General features: G+C 52.8%; 1 protein-coding gene across 1 annotated transcript; it reads left to right on the plus strand.

Annotated features, from left to right (window-relative positions):
* Positions 1-4,647: 4,647 nt before the first annotated feature.
* Positions 4,648-5,713, plus strand: LOC309878721 (uncharacterized protein C11orf96 homolog). Its single transcript, XM_082761593.1, has one exon. The coding sequence runs from the start codon at positions 4,968-4,970 to the stop codon at positions 5,328-5,330; it is 363 nt and encodes a 120-aa protein (XP_082617719.1). The 5' UTR covers positions 4,648-4,967; the 3' UTR covers positions 5,331-5,713.
* Positions 5,714-20,388: the final 14,675 nt, after the last annotated feature.

Below are 20,388 nucleotides of genomic sequence, written 5' to 3' on the forward strand. Positions count from 1 at the left end.
GATCCTCTCCTCAAGGCAGGGCTTTGGCCGCGGGGACAAGTGGCATTCAGCTATTTACTGGTGTCACTTTCGCAGATTTTGCCTGAAGTCCCTGAAGAGGGTTAGATGGATTAAACAACTTTCTGCAGGATACGGTTACCTGAGGCCTGGTGGTTCATTGCTGAGAAACTTTCCGTTTTCATCCCCAGACTCCAGCTGATTTCTTTCTTCACTACTTGTAAATAGGCTTAAAAGGAGAGGGGGAAAAAAGGAAATGTGTTCTGCTGTGTGAAATACCTGGGTGCTCTGCAATGTTTGCAGGCACAGAAGAAAATGGAAGATCAAATACTTCAGGAGTGCTGGGATCCCACCTGTGGCACCAGCCTGTGGTTGTAAGTCTCGGCTCACATGGGAAAGGTTTCGGTTTTGTTTGACTTCCAGAGAAACCAGAGCTTATGTGCTCATGCTGTCAGCCCTCCCTGGCTAATTAAGAGCTGTTGTTTGGTTTTGTCCAGATCCGACAGAGGATAACAGAGGTCTCAGAAATAATCACGTTTCCTCAGCTCTTGCAAAACTCAGCAGCTGGGTGCAGAAGAAACACCAACCCCAGCGTCACGTGCTCAGCACAGCTGCCCAGGGAGGAGCAGGGAATCCTCCCCTCCTCAATCCTTCCCCAAAAACATTCCTGGTCCTGTGCCTGGAAGCAGGCACGCGCCCCCAGCACCATCCCAGCTACTGGCTGGGCATGGACCATGCGGAGGGACTGGGAATCCCTGCACTCAGTGAAGTTCTCCCCCACATGCACAAGAGAGCGTTTTCCCCAAAAACTTCTTTTGAAAATGTGTTTTCTCAGGGAAAAATATTTGTTAAGCTTTTCAATCTAAATCAGGGATGTGCTTTATGAATTGCAAGCACTGCTTAATTAGTGGCATCCCCGTAATTAGAGGTAGAAATACGCGTACAGGTAAAGCCGTGGGAGGTCACAGCTGAACTTTGCTGTGGACTCGTGTACCAAAAGCAGCAGGGATATGCAGGTCTCTCTGTTTGCTAAAAGCACAGGCACTTTCTTTAAGCAGCTGATGTTTCTGCAATAACCGCTCGTCTGTTGTCTGAGCTGCATTCTTATCTTGTATCCTCGCAGCATCATGTCCTGATACGTCAGTAGCAGTGCTGGGAAAAGCTGCCATCCGTTCTGACGCCCGTCAGGCCAAACAAAGGAAATTTAATGCAGCAGTTTCCGTCAGGGAACATTTTGCAGCTCTTTTTGAAAACAAAGAGCTTTATTACCACATTTATTAGTGGTAGTGTGATGACAGCCAAATGCTGTTATCCTGTGACATTGCTACCGAGATGCTGGCTTCACTTCAGCTATCACTTTACAATTAAAATAATTAAAAGCAGAATAATACAATAGATTTCTGTAAGGAGCATTAATACATCCAAACGTTTTGGTCTGTACGCTGTCCAACTGCTAGAGAGCAGCTTTGTGGGATTTATTGTGGCTTGGAGCACATAAGCAGGCAAGACTGAAAGCGAGCTCTCTGAGGGGGTGGGATCTCCGAACACACTTTGTTAGCCGTGCTGCCCTTCCATCCGAGCTCCTCACACGAATTAACAAGTTTTTGCCATCATCTGCAGTCATGCTGTGGGTGCATCCTCGCCCTGCAGCGCTGACTGCTGTGCCTGAGGGAATGGGCATGGCCCCCACTGGGTTTTGCTGTCCCAGTCATCGCCCCCAGCCCTGTCCCTCGCCCTTGTTGTTCCCCGTGTTGTTCTAGCCTTGGTGCTGCCCTTGGAGGGTCCGTGTTGCCCTCCCAGCCCCAGCAGCTGCCAGGTCCCCTGCACCCAGCCGCCCACACCGCCTTCAGCACTGCCCGCAGTGCCGGATTCATGTCCCTGATCTGTGACCACGCAGCTAAAGTGATTTGGCATCGCACGTAAGTCGGTTTTGTAAGCACACGTGTAATGTAACAGAGGTGATGTGCTCAGATTTGGGGCAGCCAGCACTGCCTCGTGGCCCCAGGGAGTCCCTAGCCTGAGGGTGTGGGGCCAGCACCGAGGCGGCTGTGGCCGAGGGGGAGGTTTTTGGGACAGGACGAGGAAAAGATGGTTGTGGGAGCTGTGAGGCTGTCTGTAGGAAGCTGTGGATCAATGACCTAGCCAAATTTAATTTTCAAATGGCAAATTTGGCACTTTTTTTGTTAAAAGAAAAAATGTTACCAGGCTGCTGAAGTCCCAGCTAGAAACACTGGGAAGAAAGACAAAGGCTAAAAAAATGCATAAGGAAAGGGCACATCTCGGACCCAGCAACGTGGGGAGCGTAGCCCTGGCAGGTAATGAGCCAAACAACTCCCTGCGCTCTGCTCTGCTCTGTTGTTGTATGGTCTACGGGAAGGAGTGATGGTTTTCCAGTTTCCATTAGGCCTTCTTGAGTAACCTGGGTTCCCCCATCAGGAAGGTACAAATTCGAGGTTAAATCATGCTTGTGCACAGCAAAAAGGGTAAGAAGATTTTTTTTTTTTCTGCTTCCAGAAGTAGTTTGTATCAATTACCTGTTTATCCACTTTGTGCTTTCGTATTTGTGAGCTGGGATCTGTGAGGTTGCAGTTCTTGTCGTTGTTCTAAACCTGGTTGTTTCGGGATGTGAACTGAATGGGAGAAGAACTTGAACCCCTTCCTGTTACCTCACGTGAATTAATGCCAGGAGCAAGATCCCAAGGGCTGGTGCTTGCTGCCAGGCACAGCATGCTGGCTCGCAGAACCCAAAGGAGGTGGATGTCGCCCTCTCTCCCGTCTTACTCTCTTTCCCCCTGTGTGGCACTCGCTGTGGTAGCCAGCAAGAGGAGTCACTAAAAGGCTGTGTCCTCTGTAATCGCATTGTCAAACGAGTGACCCCGTGCCATAAACTCATTTCCCTGATAGTGTTTCAGCCGTGTTAGCAGTTCCTTCTCTGAACCTGGCACTTGAGCGTCCCGAAGTTGGGCAGGGAGGTATTTTACATGAACCGTGTGGCACTTGACATGCTCCCAGCCTCGGGCACAGGTCCCTGCAGCCCTGGCTCGCGATGTGACTTCAGCTCCGTGCTATGCAGGAAAGAAATCCCCTCGTATGATCCCCACGGCCGAGGGTTTCTGTAATCTATACGATGAGGTCACATTTCAATACCGGGAGCAACCTAGATTAAAGGCGTGATTTAAGCCCCTGGAATAAATTTAGTTTTTTACATTAGCGCATTGCAGACCTGACTGGGGGGATTATGTCACAGGATATTTTTTTCTGAATTGTCTCAAACAAAAACTTAAGGCTTCCTGGTTATTGCCATGGTGATGTTGCTCCAACTCAGCGCCGAAATTTCCCAGAGCCTTTTATAGCCCTAATTGTGAGGGAATTCGGTGTTTGGCCTACCTGCAAGGGAAGCAGTTTGCCCTCACTGAACTTTTACCAAACTCGGTGGCTAGTTTGGGGATGCTCGTGTTGAATTTCAGGTAGTGAGTCAACCGGCCTTTTTTCTGCAGGGCCTTGGATCCTCTTATGCTAAGGCTGTTGCTAGAGCAGATTAAATTTACCTTGCTTCACGTGAATGTGAGATGCTTTCCTCGGCTGCCAGTTTGCTCCTGCAGGAGAGGCGAGTTTGGCCCCAGGAGTCCTCCAGGTCTCACCCCGCGGTTCCTGGCTGTGCTGAGGAAGCAGAGCTCGGTCCAGTGTGCTGCAGAGTCCAGTTCTCAGGAATAAAATCTGCTGTGAGTGGGTCCCTTGGAGAGAAAGTCCTCGTAATGCAGTCAGGGCTTCGGGGGGCTAAATTTAGCCATTAAAATCAACAGTAAAAAAAAAAACAAAAAACAAAAAAAACAGTCTTCTCCAAACGGGAATGATTCAGTTTGACCCGACAGAAAATTGTTCCCTTATTAAGTTAATTGCATCTCCCAATAAAAAGGCTTCAGACTGAGCCTGGCCCTGAAGCTGCTCCGGGGAGCCAAGGAGCTGCGAGGCTGCAGCCAGATGCTGTCTGCAGCCAAGCCCCCGAGCGATCCCTGAGCGCTGGCGACAAGCGGGGCAGCCAGCAGCCCCCCGAGGGTGCCGACCAACACCGCCAGCCACCTTTCTCCCAGAGCAGCTCGTGTTGTTGTGGCTGGTTTGAGACGGGGCCGTGGTTATGGCTGTTTGCTGCATGGGGCCATCAGCCTCATCCGGGGGAGCCCCGAGACGTCGGTGCTGCGTCGTACCGAAAGACAGAGCCGAGGTTTTGTGGTGGCTTCTGGATGAACCATTTCAGGCTCTGCCTCCCTGTTCTGCTCTGTTTCACCCTAGCTCCTTTCCTACCCCTGCCGTGTGCTTTCCTCACGCTGCGGGGTTTTTCCAGCCCTGCGCCCCCCTGGCACCCACCGGGGCATCTCCCGACCCCTCGGCGAAGCACGAACCGGAGTCACTCCGAATCAGGTACTTAACCCCGATCAAACCACGGCCGGGAGGGAGACGGGACCGACCCCAGCCCCTCACATGGGGCTGACCCGGCACCGCGGGGGGGCGGCAGCTCGGGCCCGGCCCCGGCCGTGGGCAGGGGGGGCCGGGGGCGGAGCGGCGGAAGGCAAGCGGGCAGCGGGGGGGCCCCGCCGCCGTCTGAGCATGCTCGGGCGTGGGCAGCCCGGGCTATATAGGAGCCGTGCCGAGCCCAGCCGCTCTGCTTGGGGCAGGGGAGGACGGGAGAGGGGCTCCGCATCGCCCGGCTCGGCTCCGCACCGCTCCGATCCCATCCCACCGCCCGGCACCGCACCGCTCCCGGGGCACCGCTCGGCTCCCAGCACCCGGCTCGGCTCCGCTCCTCTTCTCTCCTTTCCATCTCCTCGGCTCCCATCTCCCCGGCTCCTCGCCGCTTTTCCCCCCGCCGGGACCCGGCTCCCGGCACGGCCGAGGCAGCGCCCCCCGCCCCGCCGGCTCCGGCGGCGCCCCCCGGCCCGGCCCCGGCTCGGTGCCCCCCGGCGGAGGGCAGGATGGCCGCCAAGCCCTCCGAGCTGCTGGGCGTCTGCTCCAGCTACCAGGCGGTGATGCCGCACTTCGTCTGCGTGGCCGAGGAGTTTCCCCCTCCCGCCCGGCCGGCCCGAGCCCCCCGGGGCAAGCTGCGGCGGCCGCGGCAGTCGCGCTTCAAGACGCAGCCGGTGACTTTCGACGAGATCCAGGAGGTGGAGGAGGAAGGGGTGTCCCCCATGGAGGAGGAGAAGGCCAAGAAGTCCTTCCTGCAGTCCCTCGAGTGCCTGCGGCGCAGCACCCAGAACCTCAGCCTGCAGCGGGACCGCCTGGGCAGCTGCCGCCTGCGCAACAGCCTCGACTCCAGCGACTCGGACTCGGCCCTCTGAGGTTGGCACGGCTCTGCCCGGCTCGGCACGGCTCGGTGGGACTGCTCCCGGCAGGGACCCGGCCGCAGGGAGGCTCGGCGGGGCGCCCGGCGGGCCGGGCTGTGCTCTGAGAAAGCGCTTCTTGTACCTGCGGCTCTGTTCGGCTGTACGAAACTCTCCGTCTGAGACACACACACAGAAAAGAAAAAAGAAAAAAAAAGAAAAAAAAAATCTTTTTCTATTCGTTAGAAGAAATACGAGCTGTTTTAGATGCATCGAGCTGCTGGACTTTATATTTATTTTTGCATTTAAACTGTTGACTGCGTTAATTTAATATGTTTCTACCTGAATGTCTGTTATTATTTCCATAAAAGAGTAATAAAATCCGATATATTTGCACAGTACCTACCGGGCTGTCCTTATTTCGGGGCCCTGCTGTCCTCTTCGGGCTCTCCTTGCCCCTCTGGACAGGGCTGCAGGCACTCGGAGGCTGCTGGCAGCCCGTGCAGAAGCAGCAGCGCTGTCCCCGGGGATGCTGCTCAGAGAGATTTTGTGCTCTGTGCCGCCAGGTACACGCTGATGAGACAGGACACGAGCCAGGCTGATTTTAGACAACTTCATTTTCCTGTCAGAGATCTTTGTATTAAAGTAGCTTGATGTTTAAGGACTGTTTGGAAGTGCTTGTGCCTGAAAACGTTAGCGCAGCCGGGCAGGTGGAGTTTGTTCAGAGCTGCACGTGTGCTTTCTGCTCTCTTTCTCCTTTCCTATCTTTGCCATGTGGTTTCCTCATGCTGCGGGGTTTTTCCAGCGTTTTTCTGCTCTCTGTGAGTTGCTGTTGTCCCTTCCAGCCCCCGAGCCGTGTGGTGCTGCAACCGGAGCGAGCACAGGTCAGTTTGGCAGAGCAAAAGATGGGACGGGACGGGCTTGTCTTGGAGCCGAAAAGCAGAGGCTTTTCTGTGTGGGGTGGGAGCAGAGTCACCTGCGGCTTCGGTGTGCGTGAGAGACCACGGTGTTTGTGCTGAGGAGTGCCTGAATCTCTCTGCAGGAGAAGCAAATCCCTGGACTGAGAATTTCTCTGTTCCCTTGTGCTGTTCCTGCACTGACAGCCTGCTCCCAGGCACGTCCTCCCTCAGGGCACCCCTCGGGCAGCTCACACTTCCCCATTACCAGGGATTACCCCCTAGGGATTTGCAGACTCCAGCCAACACTTCTGGGGGTAGACCCTTGGGGGGTGGGAGCTTTTCTTAAGCCTGTCCTTACAGCTGGCAAAGTGACCCGATGAACAGCATCCCCCTGGCTTCCCCGGGGGCTGTGAGGGCTGGCCCAGAGGCAGGAGGGGAAGGTGGTGGTGATGGGGTGCCCTCGGGGTGCATCTGCACCCACCGGAGTGCAGGTGGCCTCACCTCTGGGACAGCTGCGAGCTGGCAAACCAGGTGCTGTCGGAAGTAATCAGCTACCAGCGGCTGTGCTATGTCTTCATCAGTGAATTCTCCTAAAGCTGTTACAGTCCTGGGAGTTTGGGTTTCGCAAAAAGGTTTGAAACATCTCTGTGAACACTACAGCCGTCTGCCTAAATGTTGTGTAAGGCACACAGAGGGCTAATGAGCTCTGGGAGGTAGTACAGCATCCTCCCCGTACTGCAGGCTCGCTCTGCTTTTCAGTCATGCTTTGCTTCCACCCCTGATACAAGTCCCAGAGGTGCAGGCGCTGCCTGGTCCCTTCAGGAGGCTGTGAGCACGTTGTCCTCTGCTCCCTTTCTGCCCCTGTCCAGCAGCCGTCTGCAACCATCAGCCACTGCCACCCTCCATCAGGCACAGGGGCCTCGGGCTCCAGCTTCCCGGGGGTGCCCGTGCTCACTTTTCTCTTTCAAGAGACACCCCCGAGCTGTGCTGGATGTTAACACAGAGGATAAAGAGGGTTCGAGAATCTGTGGTAGCGCAATATTTGAGAAAAAGCCATATCCCGTTGGAGAGGCTGGGTAAACAAGTTTCTCTTCAGCCTTTCTTTGTTAACATTTTTCTGCTCCCTCTCAAAGCGAGCGACACGCAAATGGGAGATGCCAGCGCTAAAGACAGGCTGTCTGTATCTTCCCAGCTGTTAGGAGCTAGGCAAAAGGGTGGAAATGCAGGGTGTTTCAGCTCTGTCCTGGAGAGCCCAGGTGGAACAGCAAACTTTGTTCCAGGTTTGAGTAGCTCCTTTGCTACTCATTTTGAAGGTTTCTCTTGCAATGTTTTTTAGCATCACGGATATCTGTCCTGTAAGGATTAAAAACCAAACAAAACCTACAACCAAACCTCATTAAATTCACTTCACCGAGGCTAATGACTGTATCAGAGGCTTTTGAGTCTGTCACCCACTACCCAGGCTTGAGACATGGGCCGTACATTTCCCTTCAGCGGCTCATAGCTTAAAATCATCCAGCAGATGCCACTTGCGGTGATGCTCAGGGTGGCAGCGAGTAGGCACGAGCATCCTACGTCTGCAGGGAGGGGCCGGGAGCCAAAGCCTGGTGGAAAAGCAGGATGGGGCTCGGGGTGGAGGGGAGGCTGGGAAGAACAGGCAGGGCTGGAGGGAGCCCAGGGGACAAATCCTCTGATTCATAGGAAATCATAACACAGAAGTTGTTTTTTAATGTGACCCGATTTTATTCTCAGATTGCTGCACGTGCAAATGAGCCGGTCCCGAGGAGCACCCAGCGGGGTGAGTAAAAGCTGATCTCTGGATGGGCCGAATGGTGCGGTGCCATCACTCCTGTGGCATCACGGAAGGGAAAGTATCCTCTCTGTGCACCTTACAGATCTCATTTCCTGTTTTGTTGTTGGTGGTGGTTTGTTTGATTCTGTGAATCCACAAAAACCTTTTGGGAAAACATTCAGGCTGGAGAAGACCTCTGAGATCATCCAGTCCAACGTTTAGCCTAGTACTGACAAGCCCACCACCAAACCATGCTGTGAGTTCTACATCTACACCCTTCTTGAGGGCAAAATCACCAGGGATGGTGACAACCACTTCCCTGGGCAGCCCATTCCAATACCACACTGCCCTTTCAGTAAAGACACTTCCTCTAATGCCCAACCTAAACCTCTCCTGGTTCAAATTGAGGCCATTTTATAATTATTTTATAATTATGTTGTAAACTGAGGAGGAAACACTCCCGTGCCCAGTAAAAGCTCGTGCAAGGCCAGCTCACCTTCTCCTGGAGCAGGAGGTGGTTGCACAGTACAGTGGGGTCACCGCCTCAGCCCTGCAGCCAGCGAGCAGTTTGGGGTCTTTCACTTTCCACCTCTGTGGCTTAACGAGCTTCCTCTTAATTAATTCGCAAGCAGCATCGCATCGCATTGAACCGTATCACATCGCATTGCTGTGCCTGGGCAGCCCGGTCTGGAGGGAGTGCTGCTGTCCCATGAGCATAGAGGAAAGAACCTCCAGGTATTTAATTGGCAGAGCAATTAGTGTAACCGGTGCCAGGGGACAAGGGACCGTGCCTCCAAGCTGTGTAACCAGCAACTGCGGTGGCAGAGTCACGTAACCACTCCTGGAGCACCAGCTTGAAGGCTATGGGACGTGTGAACTGGGTCATTGTGCACCCAGACGCAAACATGCTGTAAATAGCAGGGGGTCAGCTCCCGATTTTGGCTGTGCTCGTGTGAGGCTGGCTTTGGTCCGGCCGTGCCAGGAACTCGTGCTATGTGCTGATGTTCCCCAGCACATGCAAGGACCGGCACGAAGCGTCCCAGCCCATGCTCCACAGCACCCAGCACCCTCCTGGGCTTTGCACAGCTCTGCAGAGCCCTGACCTGGGGCTGGTGGCTGGGGGTGGGCAGCGGGGAGCTGGGGTCCCCACCAGAAGTCCCCACCAGAAGACTTGGCTTGCTTTGAAAACCAGGCGAGGTCCACTTGGGTCCAATTTCAAACAAAACCAGATCCGCCGCGATAATTTACGGCTCTGTCTCGAACAGGGATTCTTTGTTTGGAAGCATTTGCATCGAGGAGGCTGGAGTTATTTATTAGGAGCTGGTGAAAGGGAAGTCTTCTTCCTCGGCTTGATTTAAGACCCTGTTGTTGTGGAAGATTTTTTCCCTCTGCCTGTGAAGAAAATGACCTTTCTTGGGCAGGAGGGACGGGGCCTGGCGAAAAGGCAGGGAGGGAGGCAGAGAGGGAACACAGCCCGCCTGTGAAACAGCTCTTGGCTAGCACGGAGCTGCGTGAAGGATGTTTATGAGCTTGTTACTTTCAGTCCCGGCTTCTGGCAAGTCTGTGTTCTCCCTTTGAGAAATATCTGGAGGTCCTGCCCTTGATCGTTAAAGACCCATTTCAGGCTCTTTTCGCAGCAGCCTCCGATGGCTGAGGGAGCTCGGGCTCTGCTCCCCCAGCCTCTCGGGGGAAAACCAGCGTTTCAGCTGCATACGGGCAGCACCAACGTGGCTGGCGTGTTTTGGCCAGGGACTTGTGTTTTGGCTGGGGACGTGTGCCAGGGGGTCCAGTGGGGTACCGGGTGACAGCACAGGGACCCGCACGGCTCCCTGGTGCTCTCAAAGGGGCAGAAACATGGAAGGACATGGCTCAGTGCCTTCGCTGGTGGTAGGCAGGGCAGGGCCACAGGGGACAGAGCTGCTGGAGCAGCACCGAGAGGCAGGAGGAGAAGGGAGAAGGGAATAACTCAAAAACAGGCAGCCTCAGGGTGAAGGGAGGCACGCAGCACTGCCTGCTTTCAGCCATCTTCCACCAGGAGCACCCCTGAGGTCAGGCACCCCCGGGACCCAACCAAACGAGGTGAAATGCTGCCCGCTTATCCTCATTAAGAGATGGATCGATGTTTTTCTCTGACATATCTGTTTGTTTCCCAAAATAACCGCTAGGCTTATCAACCAGCTCCTCCTCTTCCCAGAAGACCGGCCCAAAATAACCAATCCACCACTTTTAGGGGTTTAGTTATGAGTTTTATGACCATGTCTATATGTGCATGTTTACTCCTGGGTGAAGAGTCCCCGTGTATTTTTATTGTGCAGACAAGCGGGCAGAGCAGGGAAATGGCAGGACTGCCCAGGTTTCTGCTTAGCTTTAGGTGCAGGATTAGCTTTAGGATTTCAGGCTGGCAAGGCTGATGAATGGTATTCAGACTTTGTCAGGCTTGCATGGGTTCTTCTCAGGGTCCCATCCCCAAGCTTAGGAACCAGAGCCTGGTGGCTCTCCTCTCCCTGCTCCGCAGGGACCCCTTGGTGCTTCCACACTCAGAAAGGGCTTCTTCTGCCAGCACAGATGGGAGTCTGGACCAGGGAGGAAGGGGGCTTCACATGAAGGGACACTCAAATTTCCTGGTTTTCTAGGGTGAAACTTCTTCCCTCTGTCCTCTACAGTAAAGAAGTAGCTTCAAAGATGAAAATTAAAAGGAAAAGAGTAAAAAAGGCTTGCAGATAGCCAGACTCTGGATATGAGGAGCCTATGATAAATTTAACCACCAGAAACACTTTTCAAAATGAATAAAAATAGCTTACATAGTTAAATAGTAGAATATTATTGGAAGTAAAATATATTCTGGGGAAAAAAAAAAAAAAAAAAAAAAAAAAAAAAAAAAGCATAAATCATGTCCAAAGAGGCAAAACTGGAGGCATCAAAAATGCTGGGATGCTAAATGTGAAATCATAATAAGACATGCTTAAAAAAAGATTTTGAAGAATGGCTTGTAAAAGGCTAGAAACTTCTGATATGAACTTTTCCAAACACATAGGAAGAAAGAAGCTGACTAGAAAGTCTTTGGCTTTCCTTCTGAATGGGGATGCGAATGAACCCTCCAGGAGGAGAAGGTGGTATCAGGAAAACTAAGTGCCTTCCATACGACACTATAACTCTGTATATTTGATTATACATTCAACACAAACTACTCTAAAGTAGCAGTTATTATTGGTAGTGAAAGAGATGCTGGAGTCATTGTGGACAGTTTCATGTCTGCTTGCTTCTCAGCAAGGATTAAGGGGTGGGGATGTTGAGCGTTATTAGGGAAGAAACCAAGCGCAAAACAACAATCCTAATCCGTCAGCAATGTAAAACCGCAGTGCTCTGGTATCTCGAATTATCTGTGTAGGTCGAGTTATTTCCCAAAAAAGTATATCTGAAAGTATCTGCTGCAGGATGGAGATGCAATAGTGTAGGACCATCCAGTTCAGAAAATCCCATGAGAACAGGAGAGAGATGCAGGAGCTCATGAACACTTTGAGAGATCGATGAGGAACTTGTTAGTAATTTCTGACAATACAAGAGCTGAAGCACCATACAAGCTATCAGACAGCAGGTTTAGGACAAACAAGAAGAAATATTTTTATTGCACAATAAATAACAGAAGCACACAGTTCCCTGCCAAAGTATGCTGTGGATGTGGCCTGCTCAGAAAGCAGCCCGGCAGATTGCTCTGAGGAAGGTTTGTGTGGGTCTGCCATCCTGCAGTCCTGTGGGGATGGGGACAGACTCCCCAGAAGCCTGGGGTGTTCCTGGGTAATGTGCAGGTTCACTACAAGGCAGTCTGTCCGTCTGTCTGTCCTGTCCGCGAGCCCTGCCTGCACCCTGTCTGGGCAGAGCACTCAGTGCGTGAGTTTGTGTGTGTGCTGGCTGGTTCGGGTGCTTGTAAGAGACTGGAAATTCATCTTTACAAGCACAAGGCAGAGATTTCTCTCCTTGTCCTCCCATGTCTGCATACCTATGGATGCATGCTTTATCTCCTGCCCTCTGCTTAATTCCTGCATAAACACACGAAGGCTGATCTTGAAGCGAGCATCAGCGCTGCCTCCAGAACACAGCTAAATAAAGCAGGAGAAGTCGGGTGCAGGCATATGAGTCCTTTCCAAATGTCATGTTGGTCCTGCTAGAGGAAATGGTTACAGGCTGGAGGGTTAGCTTCAGGGGGCATGGTTACAAAAATAAAACAAGTGCCCAAACAAAAATAATTTGGCCAAATTTTGCAATGACTAAATAACTCCACTCAGTTAATGGAATTATACTGAGCGAGGGATAAATCACCACGGACTTTGGCTCTGGGTCCGTTGCTGGAACCCAGGCAATAATAACAGGTAGACTGGGATTGTGCGTGAAAAGCCGGGATTGTGCTTTATTTCCCCGCAGTTACCAAATGTGCAGTGCCTATTTCTGCTGAGTACGAGCTCACGGAGGACGAGCGGGAAGCCCCTGACACGGAGCAATGCCCTCGCTGCCCACACAAACAAGCACACGCACATCTGCAAGCTCTCAGCCGAGCCCCATGGCCGGGCTGGATGCGGCCCGCGGGCTCTGGAGGGGTGCTGGTGTTGCTGGATGCTTTGGCCCCACCAGGGGCCCTCTTGCTCCGGGCTTTCCAGCCTCACCTGGACAGGTGCCCTTGGTGTGGCTGAGTTATCCTCGCACGTTGTTAGCTCCCCTGTCAGGACACTGGAGCTGCAGACACCGGAGCTGGAGGCCTCCAGCACACGCGAGGAGGGGGCTGCAGCCTGTGCAGGGGCCAGGGCCACAGGCCATGCTGGGACCAGGGCTGCTGCACACAGAAAGCTGCCTCTTTTGGCCGTGCTCCTGAAAATATGGTTGAGATGATGTTTAGCTCGGCCTTCCCCAGGCTCGTTTTTGCTTGTGAAGCTGTTGGTTGGTGTTCCCGGCTGAACAAAACCAGCAGAGCTCCCCACTGCAGCACGCTCCATCTGTCACACCCCGTCCTGCTCCTCCTTGCTGTCGTCCCGAAGTGAACAGCCTTCAGAGAGAGCCATAACTCTGCTTAATGCTTGCACTGCCTGCCCCAGCCTTCTTTGCACTTACAAACCTGATTTACAGCACGCAGCCTGCTTGCCTCTGTGAGCCCAGCAGATTCACATTTTCCATTTTGCTATCTCTCCTTTGGCCTGATGCAAGCTCAAGTGGGACAGCGTGTCAGACCTGGCCTCCTCCTCAGCAGCTTGTCAAAACAAGTGTGATTTTCACCATCTCCCTCTGCTTGCTGGTAGAGCAGGTCCAAAAGCAGACCTCGCAGCTGTGTCCCGCTCACAGCAGCTGCCCAGCATCTGATGGGGTGGAAGCACCACGTGGGCTGTCTGGGTGAGGGGCTACCAAGCTCCCAGCAGGGGCAAAGATCACATTTTGAAATTTTGGGTTTCTTTTGCCAGGAGGGGATCACTTCTGCCCCTTTTCCTGCCAAACTCCAGAAGCTGCCGCTGATTTCAGCCAGACACCGGCGGGCGAGCGCGAAGGCAGAGGGCCGGGAGGAGGCGCGTGGTGCTGCACATCAGCAGAGGCAGCTGCCGGAGGTGACCTTTTAAATTGCTCCCATAAAACCTGTTCAAGTGCCCCTGTCAGAGCCTTCAGACTTTTTATATGCTTTGCTAAGACCTTTTATTTAATGCTGTTATGCTAAGGAAGCGGTAGGGCCCCTTGTTGTGTGCAGGAGGACTAAGGATGACAGCGTGTGAGCAGGGGAGCCTGTGAGCACTCCAGCACCATGACCCCCGTGTGCCCCATCCCTGCCTGCCCACAGGGATGCTGTAGCCTGGTCACCACCCAGGAGGAGCTCTGCCCTCTCTGTTGCTCACCTAGCACCGTCAGCACAGTCCCAGCTGCTCCCACCACACCATCTCTCTTCTGAGCACCTCCAGACCCAAAGCCCCATGTCCCAGTGGTGGCCCTGAAGCTGGGCGTGCTGCTGGGTGTGCTGTCCTCAAAGCTGAAAGCCATATTAAAAATAGCACAGACAGCCCTCAAATGAAGAGTTTGGTGTTGCTGTAAAGGTGTGTGGTGGGGTACTGGCTCTGCCCGGGGAGGATGAGGTGAGGGCAGGACCTCTGCCTGCTCCCAGAGCCTCTGGCACTGCGCGGCTGTGAGCCCCAGCGTGCAGGTGGCTGCCAGCAGCCATCCTGGTCCTGGAGGGAGATTGGAGAGGTGAGTAAATGCCTTTACGGCTCTTGAGCTGGGAAGTAAAGAGCAGGAAACCCAAAGGCGTTGTTCTCAGCATAATCACCCCATGGCTGCTCTGCTCCCCTCCTGAGGAACAAAATCAGAGCAGAATTGCCGTGCGCTATTTTGGGATACTGACTGTCGGTGCTCAGATATTTAAGGCTGAAGGGGCCAAGTGAGGTAAGTGTTACTCGTCCCTCAAAAACCCGAGCATTTTGAGAAGTTTTTTTTTTTGCTGGAGGGAGCACGATGGCATGATGTGTCCCATCAGGAAGGCTAGGGCAGGCAGAAAAAGCCGTCAGGTGGGAGAGCGGTGCATGTTAACCCCTTCCACGTGTCCCAGTGACCTGGCTGTGTTGTTCAGCTCCATTCCTGTGGCACCTGGCTGGGGTTTCTGCAGCAGTGGCAGCCCTGTGCCCACCCGTGTGGGGTAGCAGAAGCTTTTGGCATGGCCCCGGGCCGTGTCACCTCTCAGGGTTGCAGCAGCTCTCTCTACCCCTGGCACGAGCGGCAGGGCTGTGCCAGAGCTGTGCTGTGGGCGCGGGATGCTCCACTCTGGGCAGGCTGATTAGTCACGGCATGGCCTCAGAGAGCAGGATCCCAGAGAGAGGTGGGTCTGGGAGCTGTTGTCTAGTAATTAAGTTCATTATGTACTTGTTACGTAGCTATATTAATTTTATTTATGCATTTTTATACGTTGTCCTTTTAATTTTCATTATCCATTTTTCTGTTGAGGTTCCTGCTTAGGGCAAGCAGCAGAGTTAGTCATGCAGGATGATGAGTCTGTTGTACAGCTGGTGCTCACCCACCCCCAAGCCAGCAGTTCCTGTCTTGAAGGCCTAAATCCGAAAAAAAGGACCCTACTAGCCTGTAACTTACATTTAAACTTAAACTTAGAGATTCTCAGCTCTTCATGGCAGCCAAGCTTCTGGCTGTCTCAGAGGGGCTGGCCCGAGCTCCTAGCTGTGAAAGCAGACGATGGACGTTTTACTCATGGGTCTCAGCCAACGGAGGGCTGTGGCATGCAGCTTAGGGGCAACGTGATTTTGAGGAAAGGCACGGGTCTTTGAGGTTAGTGGTCCTGTTGGCTTTTAAAAGCCAACAGGATCAGGCATGTAACATGTGTAACGGGATCAGGCATGTGGCTGACTTCTGCACAGACAGCTCAGAGGCCAACTGAGAGGCCCCACTCCCCACTGACAGCTGAGCCATGACTTCCAGGCTGTAAGAAACACGAATTACGTGCCAAAAAAGCAGTTTTGAGACTAAACAAAAAATGCGTTTTGGTTCCTTTTCCTTGTTTCCAGTTTCAGCCTGAATCCTCTTGAGTGCAAGTGGGTCAATAGTCTCAAGCACTTTCTGTACACAGGAGGACCAGAACCAGAGGGCCACGGAAGAGCTGAGGCTGGCAGGGACCTCTGGTCCATCTGGTCCAACCCCTGCCCAAGCAGGGCCACCCGGAGCAGGCTGCCCAGGGCCGTGTCCAGGCAGCTTTTGAAGATCCAAGGATGGAGACACCACAGCCTTTGGGCAACCCGTGCCTGTTCCCCGTCACCCACACAGCACAGAAGTGCTGCCTGGTGTTTACCTGGAGCCTGCTGTGTTCCAGTTTGCGCCCAGTGCCTCTTGTCCTGTCCCTGGGCACCACTGGATAGAGCCTGGCTCCATCCTTCTTGCCTCCTCCCTTCAGGTATTTACACACATAGAGGGGCCTCCTCTTTTCCAGGCTGAGCAGCCCCAGCTCTCATCCTCTCCTACAGAAGAGGTGCTCCCATCCCTTCGTCATCTTGGTCGTCCTTACGTCAGGTTGCTTTCTGGTACACCCAGATCCCTCATACTGGGGGCCCAGACCTGGACACAGTACTCCAGGTGTGGCCACACCAATGCTGAGCTGAGCCGAAATATGTTTTCTGCTCAGAGTAGTTGCTGAGAGTCTTGTGCAAAGCCAGAGGAGAGGATTTAAGGACAGTGATGAATGCATTTTGAAATACAGTGATAAAATCCCAAGCCACACAGGGCTGGATGAAGTGCCAGCCTGCAGTGAGTGCTTTGAGGCAGTGGGACGAGAGGAAGGGGTTTGTTCTGGTGCAGCCCAGCTGCCAGCCATGAGCCAGAAGTTGCTCCTGGGGTTTGTGCCCTGCTGCCAGGTCAGGACCACCTCGATGGGACTTTGTGCTGCCTCCTCTGCCCGTTTCGGGGCTGCTGCGCCGGGTGGTTTTGCCCTTTCAGCTCTGTGTCAGCATGGCAGGACGTCTTTGCCCATATGGTGCCTTGCAGCCAGCCAGCACACGTATAGACCTGGCTATATATAAACGAGCAGGGTCAGAGCTCTATTTATAGCCTCTCTCAGCACATTCCCCTTGCTGTGCATTTCTTGCCGCCGACTCCTCGCCCTGTCTCCTTGCCGCAGGAGCGCTCTGAGGTGAGACCTGCCAGCTGCACGGGGACATCTCTGCAGAAGGTCGGCCTCCTGCTTCTGCCAGGCTCTGTCCTCCGGTGACAGCAGCATCCCTCGGGGATGCTTTGCTCTGAAGGGCTCTGGGCTGGTGCCCTGCCCAGTCCCATGCTCGCAGTACCTCACAGCACGAGTCCCTGCCCCTACATTTTTATTTTTTTTTTAATGTCTTGGCTCCTGGAAGCCTCTGGTCTGGCAAGGACCTCTGCTTTTTGCTGTTATAACACTTTCCATGCTTCCTGTCTATGGAAAGAAAAAGCTTGGAAAAGGGATTTCAGCATTCTCTGTAGACTGGGAAAAGAGAGGGGAAACGCATCTACTATTACAAGCTAGTCATGACTTTCAAACAACCTCCTGTCTGAGGGGGGCATTTGGGAGCACAGGGGCCCCACTGGAGGAGAGGCACCGTGGCTCTTTTCTCACGGTGATGGCTGCTGGTCTGAGGGCTGGGGGGAGCAGAGGGTGTGTGCCTGTTGAAGGTAAGGTGGGTATTTGTAGGTGCCTTTTTTTTTCTTTTTTTTTTTTTTTTTTTCCTAATGCATGATAATCTTGTCCTTGAGAAGCATTTCCTAGAAGCTCCATCATGAAAACTGTGCTACAATAGCAGTTCAGTTTGTTTGCCTGTTGCCAGTGTTCTTATTTACCCAGCTCATTTCTGTGCCATCTGCAATACCAGGTTTATTACTGCTGATGTGAAACCTCGGTGTCACATTCTTTGAGCCCAAGAATAAGGGGGAGCAGCAGCTGGTGCTGTCCCCCAGGGGCAGAAGACACATAAAGAAATCACACAGCCCCAGTAGATTTGTACTTCTTCTTCTTTATACCAGGGTCATGGTGGGTGTCCAAGCAGGGAGGCTGGATGTGACACCTGCAGTTTGTCTGTGCTATGATCCCCTGGACTTCGAGTACCCGTGTGGCAATATGGCACTTTAGCACGCACCTGCCTGTGCCCGTCCTTTAAAAAAAGAAGATTTCAAGTCAGAAGGCCCCTTTGGAGGGATTGCACTACATCAGTCAGTGGAGCAAACAAGCACGAACTCCAGCACAGAGATCCACAAGCTGCAGATTTATGTCAGAAGGAGGACTGTGCACAGGATCGTTTCAGAAAATATTTGTCAGAGGAAGGTGAGGATTATGATGGTGTGTGAAATGAACACACAAATATTACAAGTTCCTGACAGCAGCACATGATGCTTTCAAGGGAAAATATTCTACATTTCTTTGTGACTCGTTAAATCCACAGGTACACGTTGTTAATGCCTTATTTGTAACATGAATCTCTTTTTGACCAATGATTGTGTAAAGCAGAAGTCTCACAGTGCAAAAATATAAGTACGTGGAGGTGCAAGGTATGGTGGGTCACAGGAGGCTGTGGTGATTAAGTGCTCCTAACCTTCAGTAGTTGTGGTGTGGTTCCCCACAGCGAGCTGCTGCCTCCGAACCCACCTCCACACGAAGCAGATGAAGCAAGGAAGGGAAAGGGGATGAAGAGCTGGAGGAGCCTTGAGTTTGAATTTTGGCCAGGGCCTGTTTGCTGCTCCCATTGACAGTGCCCCGAGTGCTAATTATAGTCTCCTCCCTCTGCTTTGGTCAGGGCAAATGACAAAGTGGGGTGAAACCCAAAAATAAGCAGCCTTAGAATAGTTCTCTCCACCTCTTCCTGCTAATGGCATCGCTGAACAAGACTGCTTGTTCCCCTTCAGACAAGCTCGCGGAGGTTATTTTAATCCATTTTTAGTTGCAAATAGCATTTATCAGAATAAGCATGGGCTGGTTGCCAGCTCCTTCAGATCTTTGACAGCCCAGAGGGGAAAGTCTCTGAAAAACAACTGACTGTGCTTCTACCGCACGTTCCCCTGCCCAGGAGATTTTGGGGACATAATAAGGAAACATTCATCTGATGGAGCAGAGCCCAGGAAGCAGCGTGTTGCTTGCAGCCAGTGATTCCCCTGTCATCAACGCTTGTTCCCAGGAACCAGAGCTCTTGTTCCTGTCACCAGTGTTGATGTTTTCAGATTCAATTTAGCAGTCATTAGGAGGCAAGAAGCAGGGCTGGGAAAAGGTTACAGAGCCACTCATTTCTGGGCCAGTGGTGAGAACGTGACCCTGGCTAGCTGTGCCCCAAAATCCTCGCTGACAGCCATCCTGTGGCCACTTGATGGTCTGCGGAGCCTTCATGATCTTTGCTGAGTTCACAGGCTGTTCAAAGCTGTGTTTTAGCAAATGCCCTATTGAACACTAATTGGCATTCCCAGGGAAGCACATGTGGAGCAGGCTGTGAAGATTAAATTCCCGCTTTCCCTGAAGCCATTTTGGTAATGGGAAGCATCTGGGCAACTTGCCCTACTGCTCGATCTCAGGCTCTGGGGCTGCAATCTTTCACCAGTACAAAATTAAAGCATCTGAAGTATCGTATGCGTGGTGGCCTACTGCCTGATGTCCACGGACAGGAGGGGACAGGCAAAGGACAACAGCTGACAGGAGGATGGAGATAGCATGAGATATCCCAGTGCCCGATATGGGTTGATGAAGGAGAAATTAAGGAAAGTGTTGCCACATTTGCGATGTCATGCTGTCCTTCATCATTTGTTGGAGTGGCTCTGAAGACCACTTGATCTGGTCTTAACCCATTGATATCTCAGTCTTCAAGACCAGGGCATCTGAAACTCAGATCAGGAGGGCATGAGCAAGCTGTACGCAGAAAGTCTGCTGGCTGTGTGATATTTAAGGCAATTTTGGGGCCATGATCCTGGCTGAACAGCATAGTAGTTAGAAATTCTTGGCTATGCTGAGGGAAATTGTTGTACTCCACCAAGAACACGAAGGTAATGTTAATTCTTCTCTCTCAGCTGCCACCTGAGACCCAACTGCATGTTTTCCGACATGCAAAACTCACCTGTTTTGCCAGTCAGGATAAACACTTCAGGCTGATAGGGGAAATCACATCGTGCTGCTGAATTCTGCTTTCTTTGTGTCTTAAACAGGGTAAAGCCTGGCAGTAGCAGAACTGACCAGACCCATTAACGTGTGGATGGAAACCAACCTGCAGGCAGCCAGTCGTCTCCCTGCGGTCCCTGGTTGTGAGGGAGGAAAGGACACCTGGCTGGAGGTGAGCAGCTGGCACATTTTTATTTATTACAAGTCCAAAGGCTGACCGGGACACATGCATGCCTTGTGTTGACCTCCATCGGTGTGCTGTCAGGATCCTGTGACCTGGGCGTTTTATTGCCTGAAAAACACCAGTAATCGTGTCTCACCCGTTGTGTGACAGCCCCCAACTCCAGCAGGGTGGTTGCGCTGTTCCGTGAGACACTTTAAGACGTTTTTCTAAGGACCCAAGCAAAAGCTAAGCGTCAGCCTCACCTCCCAGCCCCTGTCAGCTCTGCTTCACTCCTTGTTTCCGCAGACACGTCTTTGGCTGTCGAGTGGGAAGCCTTCAGGCTTGGCCGCGGGAGGAGCACGGGCTGTCTCACAGCGGGGCGCTCCTGCCCAAATCCAATTCATTTAGCACGGAGCTGGAAGGGCTTTGCTCTGCCGAATGGCACCGCGCTTGCTGTCCCTGCCTCTGCTCCCCCCGTTATTTCTAGACGCATCTTTAATTGAAAAGCTTGATCTGCATCCCACAAACAGCTCTGCCACGGTGCTGCAGCCCTGGGAGGGCAACGCTGGTACTGCTTCCCCTCGCACGTCCCCCAGCATGGA

This window comes from Aythya marila (genome assembly GCF_965140915.1).
Source record: "Aythya marila genome assembly, chromosome: 5".
Taxonomy (NCBI): Eukaryota; Metazoa; Chordata; class Aves; order Anseriformes; family Anatidae; genus Aythya; species Aythya marila.

Coding starts and splice junctions, on each gene's coding strand:
- LOC309878721 (XM_082761593.1), top strand. CDS start 4,968: ATGGCCGCCAAGCCCTCCGAGCTGCTGGGCGTCTGCTCCAGCTACCAG.